The 22,963-nt window shown below is 43.9% G+C and overlaps 1 protein-coding gene across 1 annotated transcript in view; it reads right to left on the reverse strand.

The window, feature by feature from the left end:
• Ankdd1b (ankyrin repeat and death domain containing 1B) overlaps positions 1–22,963 on the reverse strand; it is a 79,563-nt gene that overhangs the window by 52,384 nt on the left and 4,216 nt on the right. Inside the window, exons 2-5 of the mRNA XM_045133239.1 lie at positions 16,079–16,182; positions 10,970–11,068; positions 1,812–1,910; positions 1,597–1,701 (exon numbers count right to left, since the gene is read on the reverse strand). Of these exons, the coding sequence (XP_044989174.1) occupies positions 1,597–1,701; positions 1,812–1,910; positions 10,970–11,068; positions 16,079–16,182 (407 nt within the window). The remainder of the gene's footprint in view (positions 1–1,596; positions 1,702–1,811; positions 1,911–10,969; positions 11,069–16,078; positions 16,183–22,963) is intronic.

Raw genomic sequence — 22,963 nt, forward strand, 5'->3', positions numbered from 1 at the left:
CCCTCATCCTCTGTCAAATAAATAAATAAAAATAAAACATAAAAAAAGAAGAGGAGGAGCAGTTTCTTATTTAACCTGCTCCAGCTTTTAAATCTGCCAGCCTGCCTGCTTCTTTGTGCACTCTGCTGTCTCCGATGGAAGAGCCACAGTTGACTGACAGGGAAATAACTGTGTGCCTTATCCATAAAATATCCTTCCCCACGGATGAAGTGAATGGCATTTATTCATAGGCTGTATCTGTACATAGCATGGATCAAACAGCAAACACCCTGTTTGACTACGATTGTCAGCTGAAGGAAATCAGAGACTGCACTTTATCCTTTAATAACTGTTATAATAGCTGCCATTTAGTGAGCACTTGTCACGAGCTACATGTTTTAAGGTCATTACCTCATTCAAGCATCCTAGCATGGCTGCACCAATGCTTCTGCATAGGAATGGCTCAGAAGTGGCATCAGATTGGAAAGGAATTTAAAAAAATGGCTTATACGAAGCTCATTTGCACAGGAATTTGTACAAAAGACTGAAAAAAATCTCTATTAAAGAATGAAGGTATTGCCGGGCGTGGTGGCACATGCCTTTAATCACAGCACTCCGGAGGCAGAGATAAGAGGATCACTGTGAGTTCGAAGCCACCCTGAGACTACACAATGAATCCCAGGTCAGCCTGGGCTAGAGCGAGGTCTTACCTCGAACCCACCCCCCCCATAAAAAAAGAATTAGGATACTGCACTTACCTGCTCATGGCAGTATTTATTTTGGCTTAAAGTCCTGAGAATATAGTTTACTTCTACTCTGTCTGTGCACATGCCTATGCTCATGGGTGTATATGGGCACATGTGTGTACGTGTGCAGGTGCCCAATGCATGTGTGTGCATGTTCATGTGAAGACCAGTGAACCATCTTGGGTGTGGTAGGCATAATTTACATATTTTTTGAGACACAGTCTCTGAGGATCTTGACAATTGGACCAGACTGCCTAGGTAGGAAGCTCCAGGGGCCTGCCCATCTCTACCTCCCTGGTGGTACAGGGATTACAAGTGTGCACCACCATGCCTGGATTTTTTTTGTGTGTGTGTGAGGTAGGGTCTCACTCTGGCCCAGGCTGACTTGGAATTCACTATGGAGTCTCAGGGTGACCTTGAACTCATGGCAATCCTCCTACTTCTGCCTATCGAGTGCTGGGATTAAAGGCGTGCACCACCATGCCCGGCCATGCCTGGCTTTTTACACAGGGGTTCTGGGGATCAGACTCAGGTCCTCATGCTTACATGGCAAGCATTTTGCTGACAGAGCTATCTCCCCATCCCTAAAATAAATTCTGGGCATCGATTTTGAATACTACTGGAGGATGACACTGTCCACACCCTGGCCGAGATGAGGGAGTAGAGAGGGAAGAAGAAATCTGGCTGTTGGAGGCAGAGTCACTGCCAACAGAAACGCTTCCCTCCCATGTTGGAGTCCCTCGGGGAGAAGCAGGGGCTGGCTACACACAGGGCGGGTCCGCATGTGCTTGCTGGTTCTGGCAGGTTCGGCAGGAAGAAAGCAGAACCTGGGAGGGCTGTACGTGAGGCCTGCTTCCCACTCCAAGCACACCTCATCAGGCTGGTTCAGATCGATGAGGTGTAAGTCTTGAATGAGGTACTCCACGATGTTCACATTGTTGTTCTGAGCTGCAAAGTGGAGAGCATTCCTTCCTTCCTGAGAAGAGCCAAGGTGAAGGAGGCACTTACACCAAGATTTCAGCACTTCTTCCCACTCCTGCCCTGGTGGGTTGAAGGCTCGTGTCTGGGTAAGAACGGCATACCCACCTGGGTCTTGGCTCTCTGGTCAGCTCCAGCTTTAACCAACATGAGCATGATCTCAAAGCTTCCACACCAAGCAGCAAGGTGAATCACTGTCAAGCCATGCTTCCTCAAAAGACAGAAGAGAATTCATCACATAGGTGAGCCATGGTACCCTATCTCTGCCAACAAAGGCCTAGGGAAGACTAGGTGGCTGAAATATTTCACAATAGATAACTTAATATGCAGCAAAAGTAATGTATAAATTCTGTGAGATTATACTGCACACACACAAAAAAGTACAGAAATAAACACCTATGTCTCAGGTAGTGAGGTATAGTCACTGGAGGAGGGGAAGGCACTTACAGAAGAAGAAAAATAGGGCTGGAGAGATGGCTTAGTGTTTAAGGTGCTGGGCTGTGAAGCGTAAGGAACCAGGTTTGATTCCCCAGAACCCATGTAAGCCAGAGGCACAAGGCAGATCATGTGTCTAGAGTTCGTTTGCAGTGGCTGGAGGCCTTGGCATGCCCACTCATATTCTCTCTCTCTCATAAGTAAAATAAATAAATAAATAAGTAAATAAGTATAAAAAATAGAAGATGAAGAATAGAAAACACCAAGTTTATGAAGGATCCCATTGTACAATACTTATCTATCCAGGACTAGAGTCCATGCACTCCATGCCTGGCTTTTTATTTTATTTTTTAAAACCATTTATTTATTTTTTTGAGAGCGACAGACAGAGAGAGACAGAGGGAGACAGAGAGAGAGAATGGGCGTGCCAGAGCGTCCAGCCACTGCAAATGAACTCCAGATGCGTGTGCCCTCTTGTACATCTGGCTGACGTGTGTCCTGAAGAATCGAGCCTCGAGCCGGGGCCCTCAGGCTTAGCGCTTAACCACTAAACCATCCCTCCAACCCATGCCTGGCTTTTTAAATGCCTGCTACAGATCAAATCCAGGCCCCCATGCTTGCGCAGTAGGCACTCTTACCCACTGAGCCGCTTCCCAGCCCTGTGAATCACATTTTGATAAGAACTCTCTTTTTCCCCCAAGAGACCATTCCTAATTTTGAAACAAGCAATGTTTTAAAAGAAAAAAAAAAAAACTCCAAGCACTGACTTTAAAATCTCAGAGCTGGGAATTCAAGCAGTAGCAACTGCATCTCTCTCTCTCTCTCTCTCTTTTTTTTTTTTTTTTTTTTTTTGGTTTTTTCGAGGTAGGGTCTCACTCTGGCTCAGGCTGACCTGGAATTCACTATGTAGTCTCAGGGTGGCCTCGAACTCTCGGCGATCCTCCTACCTCTGCCTCCCGAGTGCTGGGATTAAAGGCCTGCACCACCACACCCGACTTGCAACTGCATATCTTGAAGCCACAAATTGTAAGTGGAGCCATCGTTCCTCAGATGCAATGAATTACTGCTCACAAACATAAAATTCCCCCAAGGAGCCTCTATATAACAATGTCTGCTATGAAGAAGGCATGCATGAGCTGGGGAGGGTGCACACCTTTAATGCCAGCTGAGGTAGGAGGAATGCTGTGAGTTTGAAGCCATCCTGAGACTACATAGTAAATTCCAGGTCAGCCTGGGCTAGAGTGAGACTCTACCTTGAAAAACGGCTTTAAAAAAAAAAAGCATGCTTAAGAGTCTGTCTCATGGTGACACTCATGGTGGCTCATATGCTCTATGCAAAATGCTGGACAGTCACAAACAATGCTAAGGGGGGATGGGTAATGATGTTCCCTGAGGACAGATGCATTTGGGGAGTTTCGAGAGAAGCAGCTCCGAGAGCTCAGGTTCTTCCTGATCTTCTGAGACCCCCCACTGGGAGCATCTGTTCATACCTGGAGGAAGAGCTTCCTTTTACCTCCTTCGCCTCTTCCCAAGACCCATGGGTGCCACCCACCTTGGACCCAGAGGTCCTCAGTGGCTGAGCCATTCATTCGGCATTGAGCATGTAGTGCTTTGAATGGTACTTGTATGCCACAACGTCTATCTTTGCTCCCCAAATGGAAAGTAGGACTTTTTTTTTTTTTTTGAGAAAGAGAGAGAAAGAATTGGTGCACCAGGGCCTCAGCCACTGGAATCAAACTCCAGACTCTTGCATGGCCTAGCGGGCCTGTGCGACCTTGCGCTTGCCTCACCTTTGTGCGTCTGGCTAAAGTGGGATCTGGAGAGTTGCACATGAGCCCTTACGCTTCACAGGCAAGCACCATATCTCCAGACCAACAGTAGGACTCTTAAAGCCAAGACTGTGTCTCAAATCATTACATACCTATCAAATATAATCACCCAGGAGTCGCTCTGAATCACATATTTCTGCTTCGGTTTTTGTAGACAGGGTAGGTCTTGAACTCACCTTTCCTTCTACCTCAATCTCTTAAGTGCTGGGTTACAGTTGTATACTACCATGCCCACCTGAGAAGGTCTGCATTTCTAACGAGCTCCAGGATGATGCCTCTATTTCTGGCCCCAGAACACACTTTGCAGTCAAATGCTCTACTACCCCCCACCAGAACACGCGTTGAATAAGAAAGACCACCTAGTTGGATCTCTAGTAACTGGCTTTGAGACTTACAACAAACACTGAATATACATTGATGGTGATGGTAAAGGGGTTCAATTGTGCTTTGCAGATGGTATTAGATTTTAGAAGACAGATCTACAAAGCCACACTCAGGGCTCATCCCTCAGATAAAGCAGCTGCCAAAGCTGACCAACATGTCACTGCCTAAATCCTGACACTCATTATTAGTTATGTGCCAATGCCACAAGGAATCACTGAACTCACTATAAATTATTTGATTTAGTGAAACTTTTAAGGCCTGGAAAAGAGATACATCAATAATTACTACGTTTCTCATCTAAGAGACTTTCAGGCTTATAAGGTCAAGAGAAAATGACATTAGCCAGAGACATGCTTCAGATATGGGATGACACAAATATATAATTAGAAAAGCCTCAAAGAGAAAAATTTGGGCTGTACATCTGGGCACACATCTGTAATCCCAGCAGAGAATGCTCTGTCTTTAGGAGTTCTAATTCTGTACCCACAGGGGGTCAGATTGCATCTGGCCCACAGGGCAGGGCATCTCAGGATAAGAGACCCTGACAAGATGAAGTTTATCTTTTAGAGAACTCTTTCTCACCAGAATGGCCCCAGATGGACTTAATTGGACTGACCTGCTATGTTAACATTACAAACTATATTCTTAGGGAAGGAGGAAGTTCATCAGCCCACTGAGGGGGAATCTAAAGAATTAGGTGCCGTCATAGTTCAGACTAACACCTTATGATTTTTGTTTTGTTGTAGTTATTTTTTGTTGGTTTGCTATTAGTATTAGTTTTTTCTTTTTCCTTTTTCTTTCTCCCTTTTTTTTTAAAGATTTTATTTTTATTTATTTATTAAAGACAGAGGAGAGAGAGAGAATGGGCATGCCAGGGACTCCAGCCACTGCAAACGAACTCCAGATGCACGTGACACCATGTGCATCTGGCTTACGTGGGACCTGGAGAATTGAACCAGGGTCCTTAGGCTTTGCAGGCATGTGCCTTAACTGCTAAGCCATCTCTCCAGCCCATCTTTCTCCCTTTTTTTAGATTTCAAGTTTTTTATATATTTTATTTTATTTATTTATTAGACAGAGAAAGGGGCAGATACATATATAGAAAGAATGGGCATGCCAGAGCCTCTAGCCACTGCAAATGGACTCCAGACACATATGCTACCTTGTGTACTGGGTACTGGGGAATCGAACCTGGGTCCTTAGGCTTCTCAGGCAAATACCCCAACCACTAAGCCATTTCTCCAGCCCTAGGTTTACCATTTTTGTCTTGTTGTTTCTTTGCCCTTTGTTGCTGTGGGTGTTATTTTTATCTATTTCACATTTTGTTTGTTACAGGTAAACATCTTCATATTTTAACCTCTCTAATTTATTGCAATACCTGCAATTCTATACATTGGTTATAAACTTCTATATTGAAAAACTATTTCACCAGAATAGAATTTCATGAAGGTACTTTACTTTTCTAGCCTCTGCATTGTGATAGCTACAATAATTCCCATCCTTCCTTGCGTGACTACAACTCATATATTTATTTTCTGATTCAAACTTCACATCCACTTCCTCCCCATCCTCTTCTCACTTTATCACTCAAATACTGCCACTCTTTCCTCTTAAAACAAATCTATAAACCATGTTTTCTTCAACAATTACCTTTTGTAAAATTTTGTTATTTTTACTTTTATTTATTTGAGAGATAGAGAAGCAAGTAGAGTGAGGGAGAATGGCATGTCAGGGCCTCCAGCCACTGAAAATGAATTCCAGACACATGCACCACCTTGTGCATCTGGTTTACATGGGTACTGGAGAATTGAACCTATGTCTTTAGGCTTTGTAGGCAAGCTCCTTAACTGCTAATCACTCTATTGCAGTCAGGTTCACATTGCTAGCAGAAAACACCTGACCAAGAGCAAATTATGGGGAACAAAGAGGTTTATTTTGGCTTATAGACTTGAAGGGAAGATCCATGATGGCAGGGAAAACTATGGCATGAGCAGAGGGTGGACATCACCCACTGGCTAACATCAGATGGACAACAGCAACAGGAGAGTGTGTCAAACCCTGGCAAGGGGAAGCTGGCTATAACACCCATAAGCCTACCCCCAACAATGCACTACCTCCAAGTGGATCCAATTCCCAAATTGCCACCAGCTGAGGACCTAGCATTCAGAACACATAAATTTATGGGGGACACCTGAATCAAACCACCACATTCCACCCCTGGCCCCCATAAACTGATAACCATCCATGATATAAAATACAATGCATTCAGTCCAACTCTAAAGTCCCCATAGTTTTTGTCATTCCCAATGATGTTCAAATATCTCCATAGTTTAAGATCTTTTAACTGAGCCATAATACCCCAAACAAAACAAAAACCCATAATGGCACAGAATAAACATTCATGCTGCAAAAGATGGCATTGGGCACAGCAAAGAAATATTCAACCAATACAAGATTTAAAACAAACAGGGCTCCCCTCTCTCTCTCTCTCAAATAACCAGTGACAAGTTTCCAAGTCCAGTCATTTTAAGCAGTGATGAGCCCTTAACATTTATATTTTTGAGTAGCATAGGAACTGCTAAAGATTATGGCCACTTTTGAAATTGGACTGAATGCATTTTGCATTATGAGATTGTCATTAGCCTAGGGAGACAAGGTGTGGAAGGTTATGACTTAAAAGTGATATGTGGGGTTGGAGAGATGGCTTAGCAGTTAAGGCACTTGCCTGAGAAGCCTAAGGACCCATGTTCGACTCTCCAGATCCCACGTAAGCCAGATGCACAAAGATGAGGCAAGTGCAAGGTTGTACATGCTCACTAGATGGTGCAAGTATCTGGAATTTGAGTTCAGTGGCTGAGGCCCTGACATACCAATTCTCTCTGTGAGTGTTTCTATCTCTCTCTCACTTGCTCTCTCTAAAAATAAATAAATAAATAAATAAGCATCCTGGAGAGATGGCTTAGCTGTTAAGGCATTTGCCTGCAAAGCCAAGGGATCCTGGTTCAACTCTCCAGGACTCACATAAGCCAGATGCCCAAGGCGGAGGGGTGCATGCCTCTGGAGTTCATTTGCAGTGGCTGGAAGTCCTGTTTCCCAGTAGCCACATAAAGCTAGCTGCAAAAAGTAGCACATGCATCTGGAATTTGTTTACAGTGGTAAGAAGCCCTGATGAAATCTTACATATATACACACATGTAAATGAATAAATAAATAAGCATTTTTTTGAAGTAGGGTATTACTCTACCCAGGCTAACCTGGAATTCAGGCTGGACTCAACGTCATAGCAATCCTCCTACCTTGGCCTCGAGAGTGTTGGGATTAAAGGCATGAACAACCATGCCTGGCAAATAAAAATATTTTTAAGTGAAATGTTTGAGCATCAACTTGACAATGGGTGGACTTGTGATGGTTTATATTTTAGTTTAATTTCAATTAATTAATTTTTTTAACTGATGTGTGCAGTGGGTATATATGATATGTGTGTGTTAAGTGCATATGTTATATCACATGTACGGAGGTCAGAAGACAACTTTTGGCATCAGTCTTTACCTTGTGCCTCCTTTGATACAGGGTTTCATATTGTTCACCCCTGTTTTTGTTTGTTTGTATGTATTGGTTTTGTTTTTTTTTCTTTTTTAGAATAAGTTTTTTTAAATCTTTTATTTATGTTTATTCATTTGTTTGACAGAGAAAGAGGGAGAGAGAGAGAGAATGGGCGCACCAGGGCCTCCAGCCACTGCAAACGAACTCCAGATGCATGCGCCCCCTTGTGCATCTGGTTAATGTGGGTTCTGGGGAATTGAACCTGGGTCCTTTGGCTTTACAGGCAAACGCCTTAACCGCTAAGCCATCCCTCCAGGCCTGGTTTTGGATTTTTGAGGTAGGATCGTGTTCTCAAGCCCAGGCTGACCTGGAATTCATGTAGTCTCAGGTCGGCCTTGAACTGACAGGGATCCTCCTACCTCTGCCTCCCAAGTGCTGGGATTAAAGGCACGCACCACCACGCCTGGCTCACCCCTGCTTTCTCAACTAGGGCCAGGCTAACTAGCCTGTCCACTTCCAGTGGCTTCTTCTGACTCCAGCTCCCTTCTCACATCCAAGCACGGCTGGGGTTGCAAAGCCCTCTCATGGCACTTGGCTTTGTGCATCAGTGTCGGGGATCTGGCAACTATCCACTGAGCCATCTTGCCAACTTCATGATAGTTCACACTAATTGCCAACCTGGCAGACCCTAGAGCCAGCCAGGAAACAGGCCTCTGGACATGCCCATGAAGGATCCAGTTAGCTTCTGACATGCCCGTGAGGGGTCATCTAGATTAGGTTAGTCTTTGTACATGCCTGTGGAGGGTTATCTAGATCAGGTTAGCCTCTGAGCATGCCTGTGAAGGGTTATCTAGATGAGGCTATCCTCTGGACATCCCTGTGAGGAATCTTCTAGACTAGGTTAATCAGTGGTAGGAAGACTCACCTTCATTGTGGGTGGCACCGTTCCATGGGCTGGTGTGTCACACAGGACAGTGAAAAGAAGAAGAGCTGAGCACTAGCCTTCATTGCTCTCTGTTTCTTTGCTGTGGACTAAATGTGGCCAGTCGCTGCAAACATTTGCTTCCATGCCTTCCCCTCCATGATAGGCTGTACTTGCAAGCTATTAGTCCAAATCAACTTTTCTTCCCTTCCTAAAGTTACTCATTGTCAAGTATTTGTTCACAGTAACAGGAAAGTAACCAGTACACTGGGAGTGGTGGTGCATGCCTGTAATCATAGCGCTTGGGAGGGGCAGGCAAGAGGGCCATGAGTTCAAGGCCAGTTTGGGCTACATTCACAGTTTGAGGTCAGCCTGGGCTATGTGAGACTCAGTCTCAAAAAGGAAAGGATCTGAGAACGAGAATATAGCTCAATGGCAGAGCATGTACACACACACACACACACACACACACACACACACACACACACCACAGCCATTATATAGCTAATTACAATCACAGAGTTAGAGTGCTTTCAGTAATCATTTTTAAATATATTTGTTTGATTTTATTTATTTATTTGAGAGTGACAGACAGAGAGAGAAAGAGGCAGAGAGAGAGAGAGAGAGAGAATGGGCATGCCAGGGCTTCCAGCCACTGCAAACGAACTCCAGACGCGTGCGCCCCCTTGTGCATCTGGCTAACGTGGGACCTGGGGAACCGAGCCTCGAACCGGGGTCCTTAGGCTTCACAGGCAAGCGCTTAACCGCTAACCCATCTCTCCAGCCCCAGTAGTTATTTTTAATTCTGGATTTAAAAAAAAATATCACAACCTACTTGCTAATCAATACCACAGCTATAAACTAGAAAAGGTTTCACCCCACTGATGACACCAAGAGAAATTCCATGATTACTAAGTGTACGCTTTGTGACAAACCCAGTAGGATGACCAACAGGCATAAGCTGATTTCACTTATTTTCCAAATATTTACTAAGCATGCGCTAAACCCAGACTCTGCGAGGTGCAGAAGAAGCAATGTTCCCTCCCAGGGAGTCCCAGTCCAAACAGAACACAGAACAGCTCTATGAGAATCCACTGAGCAGTATAAAGGGAAGGACCGTGGTCTATGGAATTAATTCACAAGCAAGAACTTTAGGGTAGGGCTGGGGAGATGGCTTAGCGGTTAAGTGCTTGCCTGTGAAGCCTAAGGACCCCGGTTCAAGGCTCGATTCCCCAGGACCCACGTTAGCCAGATGCACAAGGGGGCGCACGCGTCTGGAGTTTGTTTACAGTGGCTAGAGGCCCTGGCGCGCCCACTCTCGGCTCTCTCTCTCTCTTCCTCTGCCCCCTTTTCTCTCTGTCTGTCGCTCTCAAATAAATAAATAATAATTAAAAAAAAAGAACTTTAGGGTAAAGGCCAACACCATGCTCTGTGCCTGGAGATGATACACGTGATCTTATTTCTCTCTGGCTGGTTTTCTTGTGCTGTTAGAGATTACATGAATTCAGAGAGGAGCACAGGTGAAAAGCTCTTGGGATGTGTTTATTATCTAGGCAGAAAAAAATAGCTAAACTGATCTGCAGCTAACAGTATGGACTGTGGAGTCAGCTAAGTTAGGTTCAAATCCTGCCTCCACTCCTTACATGTAGTTTTCAGCGACAAGACACGTGATCTTTGTGTCTCAGCCTTTTGGTAAGTACACAAGGAATTGTGTGAGATTCCTCACATGGGGTTGGGTGGGGAAACAGAACTAAGCATCCATCCTAACAGTTGCATCTGGAACATACTATGCCCTTGATGGATTTTATTTATTATCACAGTCCACAGGGCAAAGTCAAGATGTAAAGTCCCTGTAAAGTAAAAGACCTGTTAGTTTTTTTTTTTAATCTCTTACGTTATATTATAGACAATCATGTTACTCTTACAAATGCATGATGGTGGCCAGAATGTCAGTGTGGGCGAATAAGTAAGAGCCCAGGTCCTAAAGGTGATGACAGAACAATTTAGTCACCAAATACCAAGAGCACTTATCCTCTCTCAACTTTTCCAACACACACAATCACACACACACACACAGAGCCAATATTGTATATGCATGTGAAGAAAACATATGTTATTCTACAATTCATTCCACCAACTGAATATAAGCTTACCTTGTCAGCAACATCCACCCGGGCTTTGTGACTCAGCAAGAAATCCACTGCGGATAAATGATTTGCCCCCACTGCAAAGTGCAATGCTGTGCGGTTCATCTGTGGGAAGGAGGAAACATCACTTGTATCCTTGGTGATCTGATCATTACATAGCCTTTGTGGGATTCCTGTACTTTTCTTTTCTTTTCTTTTTCTTTTTCTTTTTCTTTTTCTTTTTCTTTTTCTTTTCTTTTTTTTTTTTTGAGATGATCTAAAACACACTAGGTAGCAAGCTGGTTTTAAACTCATAGTGATCCTCCTGCCTCCACCTCCTGAAAGCTGAGATTACAGGCAGGAGCCAGTTATTTTTCTATGTCTTGAGCAGATATAATTTCCTATTGAGCATTTGCGGGTTTTTTTTTTAATTAGTTTTTGCTTATTTATTTATTTATTTATTTACTTTTTGGTTTTTCAAGGTAGCGTCCCACTCTCACTCAGGCTGTCCTGGAATTCACTCTGTACTCTCAGGGTGGCCTTGAACTCATGGCAATCCTCCTACCTCTGCCTCCCGAGTGCTGGGATTAAAGGTGTGCACCACCACGCCTGGCTTATTTTTATTTATTTATTTGAGAGTGATAGACAGACAGAAAGAGGCAGATATAGAGAGAGAATGGGTGCGCCAGGGCCTCCAGCCACAGCAAACGAACTCCAGAGGTGCGCCCCCTTGTGCATCTGGCTAACGTGAGTTCTGAGGAATTGAGCCTTGAACCAGGGTCCTTAGGCTTCACAGGCAAGTGCTTAACCACTAAGACACCTCTCCAGCCCAGCATTTGCGTTTTGATTACTTGGTTCCTGTTGCAGATATCTTCTCGTTGTTTGGACAGAACAGCTGACCAAATGCAGCTAGTTGGCTGTGTTTTTTTGTTTGTTTGTTTTTTGCCTTATAGTCTCAAAGGAAAACTTTATGATGATATAAAAACATGGCTGGGGGCTGGAGAGATGGCTTAGCGGTTAAGCGCTTGCCTGTGAAGCCTAAGGACCCCGGTTCGAGGCTCGGTTCCCCAGGTCTCACGTTAGCCAGATGCACAAGGGGGCCCACATGTCTGGAGTTCGTTTGCAGAGGCTGGAAGCCCTGGCGCGCCCATTCTCTCTCTCTCCCTCTATCTGTCTTTCTCTCTGTGTCTGTCGCTCTCAAATAAATAAAAAAAAAAAATTAAAAAAAAAAACATGGCTGGAACAGAAGCTGGACACCACCTCTGTCACAGCAGGTGGACAACAGCAGCAGGTGAGCCAAACAAACACCAACAAACTAGGGGCTAATAAACCTCAATTTTCCATCCCTCCCCACCCCCAGTAACACACCTCCTCCAGCAAAGCGCCACTTCCTAAACTGCCACCAGCTGGGAACCAATCATTCCGAACACATGAGTTTGTGGGGAACATTCAATTCAAACCATCACAGTTCCACTCTTTGCTGTTTCCTTTGAACGGTATGAGAACTGTGTCCTGAGGAATCCTGCCTTCATCCATTATCGGGTGACAGCTGAGTATTTTGCAATCCCCCTGAAGACTACAGCCAGACTGACACTCATTGCATCCCCTGCCACATGGCCATACGATAAATCCCATTCAGACAGTCAAAACAATGTCTCTTTTCCTGAATTGCAATTATTAATACTAACATTTTTTTTTCTGCTTACGATATGTGCCAGAAAACTTTCTGTTGTGACAAAATATCCAAAAGAAACAACTCGTAAGACGAAAAATTTACTTTGGCTCACAGTATCAGAGGATTCAGTCCATTGCTGGCAGGCTCCATTGCCTGGGGCTGGGAAGACACCGAATGTGCTGGCAAGGAGACTGTGGTAGAATAAAGCTTCTTACCTCTTGTTAGCAGGAAAAGAGACAGACAGGGGCAGGCTGGGGCCCAATGTTCCCTTCAAGCGCATGTCCTCGGTGATCTAACTTCCTTCAATTAGGCTCCACTTTTTAAAAGTTTCACTACCTCCTTCAGTGCCGCTGTTTGGCCACTGAGCTTTTAAGATATGACTTTAGGGGATATTTAAGATCTCAATCATAACAGAATATACTATCATTTTCTACTCTTTATTGTAACTTGTTCTGAAACAAACACATTTCTTTAGAAGGAAGGGAGGGAGGGAAAGGGAGAAGAAAGAAGGGAAGAGGGGGAGATATAGTCCATCAGTAGCTTATAACTTAGTAAATTGAGTATAAGCTCATGTGTCTGAGATTTACTATCTCTCTAGTTAACTTAAAATAAAAATATGTTTTCAAATGTCAGAACTAGCCAGGCCTATAATTCTAGCTGCTCAGGAGGTTAGAGCAGAAGGATCACAAGTTCAAGACCAGCCTGAGCAACCTAATAAGACCCTGTCTCACCAAACAGAAAATTGAAAAGGTCTGTAGCTCAGTGGTAGAGTACTTGTCTACCATCTGTGAAGCCTTAGGTCCAACCCCTAACAGGAAAAGAAAAGGTCAGAATTATTTTACGTAGAAAAATTTAAAATTGTTTTAAATGTATATCAGAGACTATTTCCTTCCACTTGGAAAAATGACTTATTTCATTTATTCAAAGATAATTTTTCATGATCATAATATTAAAAGGTACATGTTAGTAACTTCAAAAAATTTTTCTGTTTATTTTTATTTATTTGAGAGTGACAGACAGAGAGAGAAAGGGAGAGAGAGAGAGAATGGGAGCACCAGGGCTTCCAGCCACTTCAAAAGGACTCCAGATGCATGCGCCACCTTGTCCAAGTGGCTTACATGGGTCCTAGGGAATCAAGCCTCGAACTGGGGTCCTTAGGCTTCACAGGCAAGTGTTTAATCACTAAGCCATCTCTCCAGCCCCATAAATATTTTTGAAATTATGCAAATAACCACTTGCAAAGGCTCTTGCTTACTTATTTTCTACCCCACCCTACTATTGTCTTTTCTTTCTCCCCATTCTCTTTTTTCCTCCCACCTTTTCTTCCTTTCATGTTTATATTTGGTTTTGAGGTATGGTCTCACTCTAGCTCAGGCTGACCTGGAATTTACTATATAGCTCAGGCTGACCTTGAACTCACAGCGATCCTCCTACCTCTGCCTCCTGAGTGCTGGGATTAACCATGCCTGGCTTCCTTTCTTGATATCCTTCCTTCTTTTTTTTTTTTGTAGGATTGTTATGCTATAAAATATTCTGGTTTTCTACTTCCCAAATAGAATATATACCCATAATACATCACATATTCACATAAATATATTACATACATAGATACATAAATTCTCATAGAACTATGTATATAAATTCATGTTATATACTAGGTACATATTCTTTTTAAAAATATTTTTATTTATTTATTAGAGGGAGAGAAAAAGAAAGAGAGAGAATGGGTGTGCTAGGGCCTGTAGACAATACAAACAAACACCAGATGCATGCACTACCCTGTGCATCTGACTTACATGGGTACTGGAGAATAGAACCTGGGTCCCTAGGCTCTGCAGGCAAGTGCCTTAACCACTAAGACATCTCTCCAGCCCTAGGTACATATTCTTAAACAAATGCATAAACACATGTCCGCTAAACACACACACACACACACCCCTGCTGAGCATCTTTCCACTGCACATGGCCCATGACTTCAAATTCATCTCTATGGGCTTCCTACCTAGAGGAGGAACAGATTTTGTGAAGCCTGAGTTTATGCTATTTCTTTGATTTTTTTTTCAAGGTAGGATCTCACTCTAACCCAGGTTGACCTGAAATTCACTGCCTCAGGCTAGCCTCGAACTCACAGGGATCCTCCTACCTCTGCCTCTGAGTGTTGGGATTAAAGGCATGCACCACCATGCCCAGTTGAGGTTATACTATTTGTGGAAGCCTTTTAAAAACACAAAATAAGAACTAGGGAGATGGCTCAGCAGTTAAAAGTGCTTGTTTGCAAAGCCTGTGGCCTGGATAAAGTGGCACATGCATCTGGAGTTCATTTGTAGAGGCAAGAGGCCCTGGCATGCCCATATTCTCTCTCTCTTTCAAATAAATAAAGATTTTTTTTAAAAAAAAAAAAAAAAGCCAAAATAAGAGTTGTAGTTAAGCCGGGCATGATGGTGCACGCCTTTAATCCCAGCACTTGGGAGGCAGAGGTAGGAGGATCGCCGTGAGTTTGAGGCCACCCTGAGATTCCATAGTAAATTCCAGGTCAGCCTGGGCTAGAGTGAGACCCTACCTTGAAAAACAAAAACAACAACAAAACAACAAAAAAAAAGAGTTGCAGTTAAAGTGTCTTAAATTTTCAGGTTCATGAAAACTATGAAGACATGGGAACATATTGCTAGAGTTCGCTCAGTACTTCAAGGAGGAGCCTGAACAAAATGGGGTCCCGGAGCCTGAACAAGCGGGGGCCCTGAGGCTTGGGCTTCATTTTTAAATCCACATCTGTCATCCCCACCATGAGCCACTGTACAGTTTGTCCTAAGATAGGGGCCTAGGTTCCAGCCTTTTCACTCTGCTAAAGCTTGCCTTGAAGGGACAATGGGAAATCCTCACAAAACAAGCAGCAGGAACACCTCATTCCCGGCAGTGGTCATCTCCCCCAAAGCCCACACCCTGGAAGAGCAAGAAAGGAAGAATCAGGTTTTCGAAAAGCTCTCAATGTCCAACTGTGAATATCCTATATTTCCAAAGCCATACAATGAAAACCCACACACTCTTTTTTTTTTTTTTAATTTTAAATTTGGAAAACCCTAACCAAAAAGGATAGTATCTAGAGAGAAAACAACCTAGATTATACAGCAAAAGATGTTCTGCCTTTCCAGAATGTGTGAGGGTATAAGCCAGGATCAAGTCTAGGCCCAACACCCTGTTGGCATCTCCTGCCAACACAAGACTGCACAGATCTGCATAAAGACCTGGCACAATCCCCCCACCACCTAAGCTAAGTGAAAACACTCAGAGCCCACTTTTACTGCTTAATTCTACCTTTTTCTTAAACATCCAGAATTACCAGCAAAAGGGAGCTCCTACATCTCAGCCAGTGCAGTCTCGTCCATGATTATTATTTCAGTTGACCCATGTCATCCTGAGCCACCACGTGGGTAGCCACTGTCATATTTGTGACTTGTACTCACATTGTTCACGGCGTTAATGTTAACCTTCTTGTCAAAGAGCTTCTCCATAAGACCCAAATTATTGCTTTTAGCAGCGTTCTGAAAGCTCCTCTCATTTGGCAGCACTGAAAGAAAGCAAGTAAGGATCATCAAGGGGCTGAAGGAGGCCACAGAGAGGCACATTTCAGGTGGCAACCTTGGAACTTTGAAAACCTGAAAATGTCATCCTTCAGTCTTTCCTGCTGCTGTAGAGGACATGGACATTTTGCTCCAATATTTTACGAAGCTGGAGTGCCAGAATCTCACACTCTCCTCACATTACAAGTGTTTTTACACCCTTAAAATTTGTTCTTGGCTTCCAACAAGACATTAATCACGAGGACCACCCTGAAGTTTGCAATGTGGTATCCACTTAGCAGGTCAGAGGGCAGATGCAGACTGACTTCCCAAGGACCTTCCTTGCTTGTGAGAAATTAGTGCAAGATGAAACAGGGAGGATTCTGAGTGCTTATACAACTTTCACAGATAAACTGTCAGCTTCAGGGCTTGAGATATGGCTTAGCAGTTAAGGTTGCTTGCCTGAAAAGCCTAAGGACCCAGGTTCCACTCCCCAGTACCCATGTAAGCTAGAGGCACAAGGTGACACGTATCTGAAGTTTGTTTGCAATGGTTGGAAACCCTGGTATGTCCATTCCCTCTCTCTGTCTGTCTCTCTGTTTCTCTCGCTCACAAATAAGTAAATAAGATATTTAAAAAGACAAAAGACTGTCCTCTAAAGAAATCAGATTTGGATGCTAGACTTGCAGAAATGAGCCTGCATACACTCACACAGTGAATATGTCTTCTTCTCATTTATATGAAATGGCATAAAAGTAGATTCACTCTTACTGTGAACATTACATACCACACACCCATACACATTCAGATGGCAGCCTTTATTAACTATATAGAGAAGATATCAGGATTTATTTTTAATTTATCTTCATGTAGGGGAACTAGAGAGTTCTCAAGAGATGGTCCCAACCTTGGGATTTACATAAGAATATTGAGGTCAAGAATCAAGCACAGATCATTTCCCAAAGGAAAGACTCATAGGAGAGGTTTTATACATGCCTTGTTTCCCAATTTTTGTCAAAGATCCTTCAGAATACTGAACAAGTCCAGTCAGAGACAAAGGAGTATCTTCATGAAAGATCTTGGTACAGGCTAAATTATGTCCCTCCAAAATTCATGCACTGAAATCCTAACACTTTAATACCTTAGAATGTAACTATATTTTGAGGTGGGGTCTTTAAAGAGTCCTAGGGCTAGGGAGATGGTTTAATGGTTAAGGCACTTGCCTGCAAAGCCAAAGGACCCAGGTTCAATTCCCCAGGACCCACGCAAGCCAGCAGTACAAGGTGGCACATGCATCTGAAATTCATTTGCCGTGGCTGGAGGCCCTGGCATGCCTATTTTCTCTCTGTCTGCTTCTTTCTCTCTCTATCTCAAATAAAAAAAGAGTTCATAAACATAAAATCAGGCTATGCAAAGTAGACTGTGATCTGACAGGACTCATGTTCCCAGGAAGCTAACAGGACCTAGACACGCACACAGAGGGCATGCCATGGAGAGACTGAGAGAGAAGGAGGCCATCCCAAAGTCAAGGCGGAACTCTGAGAAGCAACTAACCCTGCCGACACAGACTCTTGACTTCCAGCCTCCAGATTTGTGAGGAAATAAGTTTCTGTTCGGTAAGGAACTCAGCCTGTGAAGCTTTGTTATGGAAGTTCCAGAACACTAATGAGACATGGGTGCTCATTGTTTCTAGCATCTGGGCAACTCTCTTGATCACAGCTCTGCAGGCCAAAACAACCAAGATCAAGAGATCAGCAGCACTAGTTACCTGGTGAGGGCCACTCCCTTACTTCCAAGTTGGCACCTTGTTGTGAATGTTGTGCCCTCACACGGTGGAAGACAGAAAGGCTTTAAAAGGGATGAACTGCCTTGGTAATAAAAATTTTTTTTTTTTTTTTTTTTTTGGAGGTAGGTCTTGCTCCAGCCCAGGCTGACCTGGAATTCACTATGCAGTTTCAGACTGGCCTGGAACTAATGTTGATCCTCCTACCTCTGCCTCCAGAGTGCTGGGATTAAAGGCGTGCGCCACTACACCTGGCATCTACAAAGTTTTTTGTAAGGGATTCTAATCCCATTTGTGGGACTGGAGACCATTGTGACTCAAAGCCCTACTTCTGAATAAAAGCCATACCTCTGAATATCATCACATTGCCCATTACATTTCAACACATGAATTTTGGGGGACAGTTTCATACTGTATCTTGTAGTCTACTCATGAAATCACTCCTATGCTAACACATTCTCACCACTATTTTCTCCTATCAAACCAGATAGGCCTAATTATAATTTTGAGATTAAACCCGAGCAGAGAGACACAACCAGACACCAGCACCATGAGCAAGCAAGCACATATATATATATATAATTATATATAATTTTGCTACTCGCCTCAGTTATGTACTTAAACAGCTAACTGGTCCCCAAACACACACACACGCACACACACACACACATACACACACACACACATACACACACACACACACACATACACACACACACACACACACACTCATGCTATGGTTGGCACTGCTAATGTTCATCAATATCTGGTTGTTCCCATGTACCTAACTATATGGACAAGTAAATATTCTACCCTAGATGCCGTTTGGTAAGCTTTATACAATAGAAAACTAAGGCACACAGATGCCAGTATAGTTTTAGTCCAAGGGAGCCAACCTCCATCCTGAATTGGCAGCAGAAATTGGCAGCATTGCTGGGCGTAGTGGCGCAAGCCTTTATTCCCAGCACTCATGAGGCAGAGATAGGAGGATCGCCGTGAGTTCGAGACCACCCTGAGACTACATAGTGAATTCCAGGTCAGCCTGAGCTAGAGTGAGACCCTACCTCAAAAATAATAAAAAATAAAGGAACGAAAATAAATTGGCAGCACTGTTCACATGGTTTATAGGTAAGAAAAAAAATGCATGCATATCAGAGTCAGCATCTTGCTCTATGGCTTCAAAGAGACCCTGAGGCCAGGCAATGTATGTCAGGGTCACATTTACTACAGGAAGGCCCTGAGAGACCATTGTGTTAAGCTGTGATGGTTAAACCTAAGTTGCAATGGAGACCACCCCCACCCCCTGCCGCCAGGATGCTGGAGATGGTGGGATAATGGGACATCTGCCAAGAAGATCTATATATAGTTTTAGCATAGATTATGCCCAAAAGACAGGCTGTGTGTATGTACTATAGTTAGCAGAGCTGACAGGACACCTATCCAAGCCTATCACAATATGTTCATCATGAGCCCCAGATTCCGAATATTCAGGATCATTTTGCCCTGACAGGTTTCAGTCTTTGGTCTGAAGTTTTCTTGATATGCCCCACTCACTGTCTGCTATTATGTGTTTGAAGTGGTATGACTTTTTAAAAATTTGCAGCAAGCTGGGCGTGATGGTGCATGCCTTTAATCCCAGCACTTGGGTGGCAGAGGTAGGAGGATCGCTGCGAGTTCAAGGCCACCCCGAGACTACATCGTGAATTCCAGGTCAGCCTGGGCTAGAGTGAAACCCTACCTCGAAAAACCAAAACAACAACAACAACAAAAAGGGGTTCATTAGTTGTAGTTTGAATGTATGTCCCCCAGTAGACTTGGATGTTTTATTAAAACTTGGATTTCCAGCCACCTGCTTGGAGGAGGAATCACTGGGGGGAGGATCAGATTTCTAGCCTAAGGTATGCAGAGCAAGTGCTGCCTGGGTCCGTGGTGCTTGCTGCAGAACCCTCCTGTTTGCTGCCGGTTTTGTGCTTGCTTGCTCATGGTGCTGGTGTCTGGTTGTGTCTCTCTGCTCGGATCTCTGAAAGACAGCCAGCTTCTCCTGCCATCAATGGAACTTCTCCTGGGTCTGTAAGCTTCAAACAAATCCGTTCCTCCCATACACCGTGTCTAGTTACAAAGTTCATTCCAGCAGTGTGGAGGTGAGTACAACAGTACTGAGTCTGTTAAAGACTATGGGAACTGGGCTGGAGAGATGGCTTAGTGGTTAAGCACTTGCCTGTGAAGACTAAGGACCCTGATTCGAGGCTCACTTCCCCAGGACCCACGTTAGCCAGATGCACAGGAGGGGACACATCTGGAGTTCGTTTGCAGTGGCTGGAGGCCCTGGCACACCCATTCTCTCTCTCTCTCTTTCTCTGTCACATTCAAATAAATAAATAAAAATAAACAAAAATTTTTAAAGACTATGGGATCTTCTGAAGTTAAACTGAATGCATTTTTGTATCATGAGATGGCCATGAGCCTTTAGGGGTTAGAGGTGTAATGTGGTGGTTTGAACGTGAAATGATCCCATAGGCTCATGTATTTGAACACTTGGTTCCCAGCAGGTGCCATTGCTTGAGAAGGTGGTGGAACCTTTAGGAGGTAGAGCCTTGCAAGAAGTAGGTTCACTGGGGTTGAGCCTTGAGGTTCTCCAGCCTGGCCTCACTTCCTGTTCATCCTCTGCTTCCTAGTTCTGGCTGCAATGTGACCAGCCAGCCTCCTGCTCCTGCCACCATGCCTCCCGCTGCCATGATGGAATGTATGTACCCCTCAAAACTGTAAGCCAGAACAGCCCTTCCTTGCTTGAGTTGCTTCAGGTCCTGTATCAGGTCATAGCAACGAGGAGAGTAACCAACTACAAACACATCAATCTGCAGGGTATCGAGAGACAGTATTTCATAAGTCTGTCATATTGCTGTACGTCTTACTAGCAGAAGCACTGGCAGATCTTGTTCTTGATCTTTCAAGGATGTCTCTGAAGAGGAGCAGACAGTCTACCTCTGGAGCCAAAGGCAGGTTTGCTCAGTCTTGGGAGATATCAGTAGTAAGGCATGTACGCTGCCCATTATAAAAGACTTGGGTTCCCTAAGAGCAGGGTTCTTCTTTAACTCTGTCCCCCATGGGTTCAGGTGTCTCTTGGCACCCTTCACCTCTCCTGTGTGAACAGAGGCATAAAAGAATTGAATACTGACATGGTGGCTACTGCTGTGAGGGATAAAGTCCTTCAGCTCTGATTCAGACCTGTCTTCTTCTATCTTGATCTTCATGGCTCAATGACTGGTTCATTTGTAAGCAAGGTACCATGCCAGCCCCTTTGCATACGTGACAGCTGGGCTTCTGAGACACTCTGACTCAGGTTAGCTGTTACAACTAGAAAAGCTGCTTTGTCCTGACTCATGCACACACACTAACTGGTCCTTTAAATCCTTACCCATTAATCTCAAGTGGGATTTCAGCTCTTCAAGCTAGCCTACTACATTGTCTTTATCTTCTATTTTCCAAAATTGCATGTTTTTGTTTTTCTTGCCAAATATCCCAATTTATTGCCCACCTACTACCATCTACTTCTCAGTAGATAACATTGTCTGACAGAACAGAATGAATTCCTACATCTTTCCACAACTAAATATATCAACCCTCTTATATCTATCTATAGACACAAACTCTCTGCTTTGCTACTGTTACCACAGGTGAAGTATCCTTATGGGTACCCTAGAGTTGGATGCTGGATCTTATTCTTTTCATATTTTCAATTGTTTCTTATATCAATCTCCTGGAAATTATCCCCTTTCTTCTCTATCATTTAAACTGTCTCAGGCGGGTGTCTCCTTGACACATGTAGACAGCTGTAACAAGCCTAGTGTACAAATCCTACTTAAAGGTCACATTTCTTTCCACCCACTGCTCCATGTTTCTACTTCTAGTGAGGCCAAACTTTTCTTTTTCTTTTTTTTTTAAATTTTTTATTTATTTATTTGAGAGCGACAGACACAGAGAGAAAGACAGATAGAGGGAGAGAGAGAGAATGGGCGCGCCAGGGCTTCCAGCCTCTGCAAACGAACTCCAGACGCGTGCGCCCCCTTGTGCATCTGGCTAACGTGGGACCTGGGGAACCGAGCCTCGAACCGGGGTCCTTAGGCTTCACAGGCAAGCGCTTAACCGCTAAGCCATCTCTCCAGCCCTTCTTTTTCTTTTTTATGAGAGTGGTCCTCAAACTTCCTATGGAGCCCAGGCTAAGTTGGAACACACGACATTACTGCTTCAATCCTCTGAATGCCAGGATTACAAGTGTGCACCACCAGGCCCAGATGCATCTCTGTCTCCATCTCACAGTTTCATCTCAACACAGTCAGCCATCTTTTCCTCTGCTCCAGTGAAACCGCTCATGTCAAGGTCACCCCGTCTTGTAAGAGCGCAGCCACGACTCCTCTGTCATGTCATTAAACTTTTGGCAGACTTTGAAATGAGGTTTGATGTGTTTTTCTCTCGTCTTCTTTAATATTTACTTCTTTAAGTAATTTATTTTCTTTGAGAGAGAGAAAGAGAATGAGGCAGAGAGAGAGAGAGAGAATAGGCACGCCAGGGCCTCTAGCCACTGCAAATGAATTCCAGACACATGTGCCACTTTGTCCATTTGGTTTTACATGGGTACTAGAGAGTCAGACTCAGATTCTTGGGCTTCGCAGGCAAGTACCTCAGCAATCTCTACAGCCCTCTAGTCATCTGTAAACTACTGGTTTCTTCCTAGTCTCTTGCTGACTTTCACCTCTGTTTGATCTCTAAATGTTTGGGTGTACCAAGGTTTTATTGATGTCCATCTTATTATCTCCATCTTACAGAAACTAAGGCCTCAAGAAAGTAAAAGTACTTGCTCCTGTCTTAAAAATCATGCTCAAATTGTCCCAGGGATTTTGAATCCAAACCCCACAGGTCCAGGGTGCAAGGCTGGGGTAGACTGTCACAGTGGAGTACCAAATCACTTCACCCCATGCTTCAGCTAAGGCCAGATAGGCCAGGCTTCT

The sequence above is a fragment of the Jaculus jaculus genome, chromosome 14 (assembly GCF_020740685.1).
Source record: "Jaculus jaculus isolate mJacJac1 chromosome 14, mJacJac1.mat.Y.cur, whole genome shotgun sequence".
NCBI lineage: Eukaryota > Metazoa > Chordata > Mammalia > Rodentia > Dipodidae > Jaculus > Jaculus jaculus.